General features: G+C 35.6%; 1 protein-coding gene across 1 annotated transcript; it reads left to right on the top strand.

Moving 5' to 3' along the window:
• The first annotated feature begins 3,675 nt into the window (after positions 1-3,675).
• Positions 3,676-7,047, top strand: LOC110789643 (probable receptor-like protein kinase At5g59700). Its single transcript, XM_021994340.2, has one exon. It carries the CDS (start codon positions 4,456-4,458, stop codon positions 6,868-6,870), a length of 2,415 nt encoding a protein of 804 aa, XP_021850032.2. The 5' UTR covers positions 3,676-4,455; the 3' UTR covers positions 6,871-7,047.
• The last annotated feature ends 4,290 nt before the right edge of the window (positions 7,048-11,337 follow it).

Raw genomic sequence — 11,337 nt, 5'->3', positions numbered from 1 at the left:
CAGGGGAGGTGCGAGTAAGGAGGAGAGAAAGGTGGTGGTGGTGGTCGGCTGAAGGTGGCCGAAACCTGAGCATCACGACGGAGCAAGAAATCGCCGGTAAGGCGACGGTGGGGGGGGGGGGTGGTTTTCTCGGCGGATGAATCAACGAAGGAGAGGGGAAAGGGGGCGAGCAGAGGAGAGGAAATAGGGGAGTTTAAGGGCGGTTTTTGGGTCGGTTCTGGAAGGAGATGGAGGAGGTGATGGGTTTTGGAGTTGGTGCAGGTGGCTGGGAATGATGGTGGCAGTAGGTGATGGTGGGAGATGGTGGTTGCAGCACGGTGGCCATGGTAGTGATTGGTGGTTCAAAATACAGAAAAGTAATTTCATTGAAATTTGATTTTTGTTTGATTTTTGATGTTCCATTTCAACTCTGAAAAATGTTGAATTTGTAAAGGAAGAAAGAAGAAAGCAATTTAGAATTGTAAACATGGAGAGTGAAGGAGAAGGAAAAGAACTTGGGGCTTAAGTAAATGAATATAGACAGATTCAAGGGAAGAGAGGAAGGAAGAAAATTTCCTCTTTTTTACTTTGTACGTGGAGAGCAAGGAAGAGAAGAAAATTGGATATTTGCTCTTTAGGGGTATTTTAGTAATTTCACTTAGTTAGGAAAAATTCTGAAATTTCTTTGCTATATTTAGGAATTGATATAAATAGGAATGTTTAATTAAAATCAGATTTTCAAATAATTTTTGTAAAATATCGATAACAATAAAATACATTTAATTTTCGAATAAAATAAAAACGCTTCGAAATTATTAAAAATTCGAAATAAACAAGATTTAAAAAGGTAGTTTAGGCTCGTAAATATTAAATTATAAAATCTGAAAATAAATAAATCGTGTAACGATATTAAAACTTAATCGCAATAAAACTTCGTTAATTAAAATAAAGTTTGAAATTAGGATTTAAAACGGTTTTAAGCTAAATAAAAATAATTTATCATAATTAATCAAGCTTTAAAAATTCGGGGTATTACATTACAGCATGGGTTCGAGTTCGATTCCCCTCACCATCACATTTTGCTTGATTTTCACGTGACAGTTACAGCTGTCTTTGACTGAGTAATTAATTTTTTTTCCACGTTTTTTTGTGTGTGGAGATTACTATGTTCAATTCTTGGTATTACGAGGAAGAGTGAAACATTGGGAACACAAATTCATCTATTTTTCCGCATTTCTCATCCAACTTTCAGAAAGTATTTCATCTCCAATTTAATTTTCATTCTTCAATTCCTTATTAAATCACATTTTCAAGAGATAAATCTTCAATGTTACAATGACATTGATAAGTAAACTGTTAACTTTCACCGAGTTTTATCCAAAAGTTTAATTATGTAAATATACTCATTGATTATGAAATGGAGTATATACTCAATTTCGAGTTTTATAAAAGTTTTAATAATGGAGTTTGTCTGTTTGTGTTAATTATGTTGCACAATTGCATAAATATAGTGGAGAAGATTACTGGATTTGAAAATTATTAATTTTGAAATTTTAATTAATGGTTTGAAAATTTTGTTTGATGAAAATTGGATTTTTTTTTGTTATTAAAGTAATGTATTGGGGGCCTCATTTGAGAAATGGCATAGGGCCCCTTTATCGTGGCATAATTATAGCCCCGGCCCTGACAACGTTACCGAACTATGTTGTTTTGTACCAAATGAAAAAAATGCAACTACCTTTCTTCTATCAAATTATAATATTTGTTATTAAATGAAAATATAACAATTATAGAAAACACTGTAAAATATTATTTTACTAGATTTAAAGCCCGTGCGATGCACGGGTTAAATATATTTATTTTTGTTTGTGAGATTTATTTTTTAACTTTACCTTGATGAATTCATATGAGAATCAATTACGTGTGTCTTTTTATCACAATACATAACTACTTAACATATGATTGATTTGATAACATTTGTAATTCTATTTTATTATTTTAAACGGGATAAATTATCTTTTTCTCTTATTATTATCTTTTATCGGGTCTTTTTTTTATTATTATTATTATACAAATAATTTTAATAATGCATATTGAATTGTTTGTTCATATATGTCTATTATATTTGAATATATTATTTTATTTTATGTAAATTTTGGTTTTATTGTTAACAATTATCCAATCGTATAGCTTAGTTACCTATTGCATGTGTGTTTATACACCCGTAATACGCTTAAGGAAATGCAAATCATCATTGTGATGCACTGATAATTTTTTTGGAATCTCTAAAATCATCATTGTGGTGATGCACTGATTTTTTTTTGGAATCTCTAAAATCACCGCAAATGACTTGCTCGGTGTTGTCATCCTTCTCATCAATCGAAAAATACGTTATCCTTCAATACCAACTTCCTATATACTCTTGATCGAATTACATGAGAAGTTAAGTTTATATATAACCAAAAAAAAAATTCCAGTGCATCAAAATGATGATTCCACTAATTGCAGGTGTTAAATAATCCAAAGTAAAAGAATGATTTTGACCACAAAAAAAAGACAATAATACATCGTGAAAATTTTGAGATCACACCTAAATAAATTAGGATAAAAAAGCAAATAGCACATGCATATATGATTGTAACCGGTAATTCAAAAAATTGTAATTCCAAAACAAAAACTCAATAAGTCGATATACAATTATATTTTAAGTGAATATCCAAACATACCAAATATTTACCAGATTATGTACAATTATCTCAATTTCACGCTCATCTTCTGTAGTTTTCTATGAAGTTCTCGCATAATCCTCGATCGTCCGAATCTAATCTAATATATATACTTTGTATTTTGTATGTGATACGGAGTGTACTGTATTGAACAACCTGGAACGAAAAGAAGAATATCAATCAACAAAAGTTTTGCCATATCATTGTACATATAATAAGCAAGCAAGTTACATAATGTGATGGTGGTTTTATGGCGTGGTGTGGTTCCACAATTGAGATAATCACAGATCATCTTCTTTCCCAAGGCATGTTTGATTAATCTTTATTGGTTTAGATATATATAGATCATCAACAAAAAAATACCGTATATTGAAAGTTGATAATTATAGTTATCTTTTTTTAATTTGCAAATTTTTATCTTTTGTTTATTTTTTAAATATTATCTTTTTACAAAATTTATCTTTTTGTTTGTTGGACTCAGATTTGTAAACGGATAATAAACTATTTCAAAAGTTATTTTTTCATTTTTATTTGTATCTAATATTTATTTTAAATTACACTTAATGACATGGCAATCCTATGTGGCACTCCAAAATCTCTCCAAAAAACTCCCCTTTATATATATATATATATTAGATAGTGATTATAAGATTACAATTTTTCTATCAAATTATATTATTTGTTATTAAATGAAAATATAACAATTATAGAAAACAAAGTAAAATATTATTTTATAGTGATTATAAGATTTTAATTTTGTATCAAGTACTAGTATAGGATAAAACTTTCTCCGTTTGAGTTTGAGTGTTTGAATGAGAAAACACACCTTAGAAATCAGGAAATACGAGATTCTAGCCACATGTAACAATCGACCGTGGGACCGTTGCAAGCTCAACAACAGCCGGTGTTACCGCAACAGTCACCCTCAGAGACTTCCCAGTCAGCCAGTACAAAATAGTACAACTAATCTAATCTCACCCCCATTATCCTTTCTCTCTCCTCCCGACACTACTGCTTTTGTTGTCCCAACTACGCGTTTTGCGTTCCTGAATTCGCCGCCCATTTTTAATTCTTCCCACAAAACAACAAATTATGCTGTCTTTTGGAAATTGCTCTTCATCTTCCTCCTTTACCGATTCGTAGACAATTTCTCTCAATCTATCCGTTTATGGTGGGGGCCTGATTGCGTAGGAAAGGTTAGCCACCCAATTCACTTAATTTCTTAAGTCTCTTTCAAAAACTGTTATGATTCTATCTTACTAAATTTATTTGACTTAATCACATCCAATTTGAACTGTTCTTCTGTCGCTTTCCTTGTACAACTTCAATCAATCAATATATGTTTGAAATTTTATACCATTTTTGCATTTTACTTGCTCCACATTCACATTCAAATAAATTTGAGAATTACACAGATCGGATTTGAGTTGATTTTTTTTTTTTTTTTTGGGTATTTAGTTTATTTTGTCAATTGGGTATTCGGTGTAGTGTTTAAGGTTGAGATTTGAAGAAACTCAAAAACTACCCAGTTCGAATTTTGTTGATTTGAGTTGATTTTTGGGCTGACAAGCTGGTTTTGTAAATTCGGGGTATTCGTTGTTTTGTTGTTTGGAGGTTGAAATTTGAAGTAATTCGAAAACTACCCAGTTTGCATTTTGTTGATTTGACTTGATTTTGGGGTTGAAGAGCTGATTTTTGGTGAACTGGGTATTCGTCAGATTGTTATTCGAGGTTGGTATATAAAGTAATCATGTATATTGGGAAGTTCAAAATTAGCGTCTGGGTGGTGTTTGCTATGTGTTTGATAAAATGCTCCTTAGAGTTTGACCCAGCTGATAATCGTCTCATAAATTGTGGATCATCCACTAATGTTTCAGTTGGTGGTCGAGTTTTCTTGGGTGATTCTAGCTTGAATTCCAGTGTTGTTCTTTCAACCTCTCCAAAAATTCCGGCTAACACAAGCTCAAATTCAATCCCATCTTCATATCCATCAGATCTGTATAAAACTGCCCAAATCTTTTCTGGAAATTCCAACTATACTTTCTCTGTCTCAAAACATGGCCGCCACTGGATTCGCCTTCATTTCTTTCCATTTGCATACCAGAACAATAATATGAGCCATGCTAGTTTTTCAGTGTCAGTTCAGGATTTCATACTTTTGAGGAATTTCCGAACAGATATTCCTGTGGTTAAAGAGTATTCTTTGAACGTAACATCAGATAAGCTTGTTCTTTATATCACCCCATCACCTGGATCCTTTGCATTCTTAAATGCCTTGGAACTTGTTTCTGTGCCTGATGAACTCATCCCTCATAGTGTCAAAACCGTTGAATCTACTGGTTCGTATGAAAACCTCGTGCACCAAGCTTTGCAGACCGTCTTCAGGGTTAATATGGGGAATGCTGCAGTTAACCCTCAAAACGATACCCTCTCTCGGCATTGGGTTCCTGACGGTTCCTTCCTAAATACCCCTAATCTTGTACAGTTTGTGTCGAAAGTACAAGCAGTTAATTATTCAGAAGGTGGTCCAACCCGAGAAATTGCTCCTCCTTCAGTCTATGGAACAGCCAGTAAGTTGAACAGTGAGAACGACCCTACTTTGAATGTCAATATAACTTGGAATTTCAATGTTGATCCGGGTTTCAGATATCTGGTTCGATTTCATTTCTGTGATATAGTTAGCAAGTCACTGGGTCAGATGATGTTTAATGTTTATATCAATTCCTGGTATGCTTCTAAACATCTTGATCTTAGTAACCAAACATCAAATAAGTTGGCTACTCCTTATTATCTAGATGTTGTGATGAAAGAAACTCATAGTAGTTCACTTACTGTGAGTGTTGGGACTGCTACTGATGCTACTTCTTACCCCAATGCTATGCTTAATGGGCTTGAGATCATGAAAATTAGTAATGTTAAGGGTTTTCTTGATGTTGATCCTGCGTCTTTGAAGTCAGGTGCTAAGATCAAGACTGGTTTGATAGTAGGTATATCTGTTGGGGTTGTGTTCATCATTATGATTTTTGCTTTAGCTTTCTTCCTGGTGATCAGAAGAAGGAAGAGGACACATTCCAATGCAAACGGGAACAAATTGGATGGAGCTTCTGAATATGGTTATCGTTTCTCTCTTGCTGCCATTCGGAAGGCTACTGATAACTTCAATGAAAGCCTGATCATCGGAGTTGGAGGTTTTGGGAAAGTGTTCAAAGGAGTGTTAGATGATAATAGAGAAGTTGCTATTAAGAGGGGAAATCCCGATTCCCAACAGGGCATCAACGAATTTCAGACTGAAATTGAAATGCTATCACACTTCCGTCATCGCCATTTGGTGGCTCTCATTGGGTACTGTGACGAGCAGAGTGAGATGATATTGTTGTATGAGTACATGGAAAATGGGACACTTAAAAGCCACTTGTATGGGTCAGATAATCCTATCTTGAGTTGGAAAAAAAGACTTGAGATATGCATTGGCTCGGCCAGAGGCCTTTACTATCTTCATACAGGTTCTGCAAAGCCTATCATCCATCGCGATGTTAAGTCAGCAAATATACTGCTAGATGAGAACCTCATGGCTAAAGTTGCAGATTTTGGTCTATCAAAAACTGGTCCTGATCTTGATCATACGCACGTAAGCACGGCAGTGAAAGGAAGTTTCGGTTACTTAGATCCGGAGTATCTGATAAGACAACAGTTGACTGAAAAATCAGATGTTTACTCCTTTGGTGTTGTCTTATACGAGGTCCTTTGCGGGAGGCCTGTAATCGACCCATCCCTTCCTCGTGAGATGGTTAATCTGGTCGAATGGGCAACCAAGCAACAGAAGAAAGGGGGGTTGGAGAAGATTATTGATCCAAATCTTGCTGGTCAAATGAAACCCGAGTCTTTGAGGAAGTTTCTAGAAACAGCTGAAAAATGCTTGGCTGAATGTGGTCTTGATCGCCCCACGATGGGAGAGGTGTTGTGGAATTTGGAAAATGCGCTGCAATTACAGGAAGATGAAGCCTCATCACAAGATAGTGATGATGTTTCTTTGCGAACTGATGAAGGTCGACCATTGCAAAGTCTCTCTTCCACCAGGCAATACAGCATGGGAAGTGCAGGAGATATTGTCGACATTTCGATGAATACAGTTTTCTCACAAATGAGAAATGGAACTATGAGGTAATAGCTACTTGTATGTCACTGCCATCCAGTGTTTAGATGGTGAGATTGGTGTCTTGAAATTAGTTAAAGACCAGGTGTTCATTTGTTGTTGTACAGAGAATTTGGTTTGGTTTAATTCATTCTTTTATATTCTTTTTTGTATGAGCCAATACTTTAGAGTTGTTGCTTGTTGGTTTAATCATTGTTTATTTGTCATTTTAAGGTTTAAGCTCCAATTAGAATGGTTCTGCTTATCATAATCATTGCACTAGAACTTCAATTGAATATCACCCTGGTTTATTGGCTTACCATACATCCCTTTGGCACAGACACCTCTTCAGTAGACCTCAAATCCTTCACATAAGAATTCATTTTTATTAATTTTCTATTTTTATAGGACATTTTATTAATATTTGGGCACACAAATAAGGACAACCTAAAAGGAATACATGACAATCGTTGACAACGTAATTTGATTTGTGATTAGAAACGGATCATAGAAGAATCCGATAACAACTAGATATAAAATACAAAATTTCTATCAATTATCTAAATACTAATAATCATGTAGCCTAAGATCGTAGGCAGGGATTTCATCCAATAAACGTGTTAAATTTGGGTCCCTAAAGGTAATTGATCGAGTTGTCATCCACTTACTTAGAGTAATCCACACGTCGTCCACAGAGAATAACTTTTAGACTCGATGCAATCAACTTACCAATTATTAAACATTTTTACATTATATATAAGAATAAGAGAGTACTATAGAATCCGTAAAATGAAATAGGATTCTACGATGAAGGTGATAAGAATCCCCTCTAATGCAAGAGACGGTTGAAGATCCCCTCTCTCTATATCTTTTTGTTTTATATGTGTTTAGGTGATTTGAAGCAAAACACTGAGTTGAAGTTTCATCCAAGATGTAAGAAGAAATTGAACTTGACTTATGTTTATTGTGGCCCTGTTTGGTTAGGTGCTGATAGCTGTTAGCTGATAGCTGGTTTGACTAGCTGTTAGCGGTTAGCTGTTTGCATTAGCTGATTTGACTAGCTGGTTTCATTAGCTGTTTGTGTAAAAGTGTTTGGTAAATTAGCTGATAGCTGTTAGCTGTTTAATATGTAAAATGACCATTAAAGACATACTTTGTTTCTTATTAATATTAGACAAATATTTTATTGTGTTAATTTTTTTCTCTCTATATTTTTCTAATAAACATTGACTAGATAAAGTAAATTAATTTTTTTTTTAAAAATTATTCTTTATTTAATTTTTTTAATAATATATATTTTTCAAATAGATAAATATTACTAACGAAATTTTAAGCATGATGCAATATACTTCAATTGATTCAAAGTACTAATATAAAATTTTTTATAACAAAAAACGAATCTAGTAAATATGGTGAAATAAAAAAGAAAGTGTGAGTAATATTTTTAGGAGAAAAATATGTAAGGTACCAAGGTTGATAGTGGTTTAACAATAGGCAATAGTAGGACAAAATAGTCATTTTCATCCACTTTCTCAAACCTCTAATTCCAAAAGCTCCTATATTGAGCTTTTTCAAAATTAGCTTTTTCACCCCAAAACTCTCTTCCAATCCTCTCCTAACCAAACACTCCCAATTAGCTTTTTCCAAAGGTCAAACCTCTAATTCACCCCAAAAAGCTCTTTTTTTCCTCAAACCTCTCCTAACCAAACACCCCCTGTATCGATGGCCTTATCTTATTCTCATGAGGGAAATTGCTTCTGTTTAACAGTTCTTTAAAGCTTTCCACGAGTTTTCTTTTATCTCCGAGCTTATAGCTATTCAAGTTTAGTTTATTTGTGGAGTTCTATACAAGTGCAAGATAAAGTTATGTTTGGATTTGGCTTTGAAAGAGGGGAAATGTCTTTTCAGCATCTAGGGAACACTCTTTCTGATGTGGGTAAAAAGACTTGTCCACCTAGATCAATCGTAACGCAACACGTGACACCCTCCATGCAAAGTGTCATGCAATCTGAATATATTGCAAACTTGTAAGTGGATTTACAAGGTTTGAATGGCCTAGGCAATAAGAGGCCCAAACAATAAAAGGCTCATTGAAGTCTCCATCTCCATACCTACTAAGGACACTTGTCCTCATCTACGAAGCTAACCAATCAGATAACTAGGGTTTTGGAAAAAGTTCCTAGACCCTAACCTTATAAATAGTCCAGATCCCAAGGTGAAAGGACAATCAATTCTTTCTCACCTACCTTAATTATTCTGCTCTACCTTCTCTCTAAAAATACTTTTTCTCTCTCTCTATCAAATACTTACTTAGGCATCAGAATGAATATTCCTACGGGAATATTCTTGTTTTGCAGGTAGTAAGAAGATTGTGCCAGCGCATACCTGATACCTCTGTGAAAAGGGTGACACGTCAACACCAAAGAAAGTTCTCACATCGCTTTCCACTAGGAAAATTGGTGTAATGTAATGCCAACCGCTTATCAAAAAGATCTAGCTAGGATTACCAACTGTCATCCAAGATTTAGTCTTATGTTGGTAGGGCAACTCATTAAGTGTGAGGGGGTCGAAAAAGCACGAGGCTAATGCATGACCTCGTCCCTCGTGGGCGTGACGTCGTCAGATCAAATGTAGTTAGATTTCCTGTGAGTTTACACCCAATCGACTAGTAATATAGGAGTCGCCATTCAGTTTTTAACGACAATGAGAAAAACTGACAAAACCCGGTTATCGTGACATAAAGGGAGTGCAATTATGTTCGACCACGACGGCCATAGGTTCCCTTGTGATCCCTGGTGTGGGGATCGCTAAACGTACACCCCCAGGGCAGAGATTGAGAGTTCGGGGGACTGTAACTACCGAGAGGAGTGCTCATCGATAACTCCAGAGGCAGGTTATCCTTACTAGCTCAGCATAAATAATTGAAGGGACATGCGTTTAAACTATTAAACTACTCTGAATTGATTTTAGCAATATGCAACACATAATACTAAATCGATCGTGATTATCTTGTTTAGATTGATTTAAGGTACCTAGCATGATAATTCAATTGTCCAGGGTATTATCTTATTAGGCCTGATAGATCAATCAAGTTAATAGTTTAACAATTTTATAAAAGGGTGATGAAAGCGATTAAATCATACGAAGGGACACATTACGACGCACCCTTGAGAGGTGCGTCACGGTTCTCAGAAAACTAACCACTTGGCTTTTCTATTTCTCCTTTTATTTAACGAATCTCGGGTTTCTGAGCAGTGTTCCAGTATTTAGGCTTAATTCATCAGCTACAAGGGACAGGATACGTTCTGTTCGACTTTTGGGTCGATTGCGACAGAACGCGGGATCAATTTCGCAGCGTGAGGCTTAGGCTTAGGGTTGGAGTCAATACTCAGATTATGAATTGTGTCCTTCACGTCGGTTTTGAGGCTGTATTTATAGGGAAAGAGTTCGTGGAAAGATAGATTTCTAGAATTCGAATCCAAAAAGAATTCGGAGACAACACGTCCCCAGGTATTTTCAGCGCCCAGGGCTGGGCGCCGAAGATTTCGGCGCCCAGACCCAGGCGTTGAAAATAGGATCTGAGCCGAGCTTTTTGTCAGATTTGGACTCTTAATCACGGAGCTTTTGAGACTTATCCGAGTTTCTTAGTGCGTATCAACTTATGACGGAATGCGTCTGGGCCCGTTACGAACTCTAGGTTCGTTAGGAATTTAATTAATACGTAACTCTTATTTCCGAATTATAGAAGGAATAGAATTCCTTTGCCAATTCCATCTCTTTTAGGACTTATGTTGGAGTGCAACACCTAATTCTGACAGATTTCTATCTTTTATGTCTTGCCACTTTTAACAACTACCCGTTGTGGCAGTTACTATTTTTAGCAGGTTTCTATGAATAGCAGGTTTGGCCGAAATGAAAAGGGTGATCGAGATTTGTTATTTTACAGGAGATGCGTTGCCAAGTGGAGATTTATGTTCTCATCATCGAACCTTCCCTTTCGGGAATGGGGACAAAAGTAGGTGTCTACAGTTAGCCCCCACTTTGACTGAGTCTTGGAGTAAGACGATGGTCAAAGTATCAGACGGAGTGCGTCATATAAGCCATGGTGTATGTGACCTGTTTTGCGAGAGTCTCACGAGCCCCCGAGTGATAACATTTGACTTAAGGGTCATCACTTGAAGTGTTAACATATTCCTCACGTGTCATTGGAATTTGTTAAGTATAGAAACTCCCTCACTTTGTCATTGGAAGTACCTACAGATATATAGAAACTCCCTCACTTTGTCATTGGAAGTATCTACAGACGTTTTCGAAATCAAAGCTATAAAGTGTAACCAGGCCTGGCCAAGCCCGATCACGAGGTAAAAATGTTTTTAAAGTTTCTCATTTTCAGGGTTAGCTAAACGAGAAAACCCCCTTGTTTTTATAGGACGTAAAACGAAGGAATATCCAGCACATCGCTTTTTTTGGAAAAGCGGAAAACCAATCCTTTGATTTTTG

The sequence above is a fragment of the Spinacia oleracea genome, chromosome 1 (assembly GCF_020520425.1).
Source record: "Spinacia oleracea cultivar Varoflay chromosome 1, BTI_SOV_V1, whole genome shotgun sequence".
Classification (NCBI taxonomy): domain Eukaryota; kingdom Viridiplantae; phylum Streptophyta; class Magnoliopsida; order Caryophyllales; family Amaranthaceae; genus Spinacia; species Spinacia oleracea.
The sequence above is the reverse complement of the archived record's forward strand: the minus strand, read 5'-3'. Positions and strand labels throughout refer to the sequence as shown.

Bases quoted from the DNA above. Each gene is read 5' to 3' on its own strand.
- LOC110789643 (XM_021994340.2), top strand. From the start codon at position 4,456: ATGTATATTGGGAAGTTCAAAATTAGCGTCTGGGTGGTGTTTGCTATG.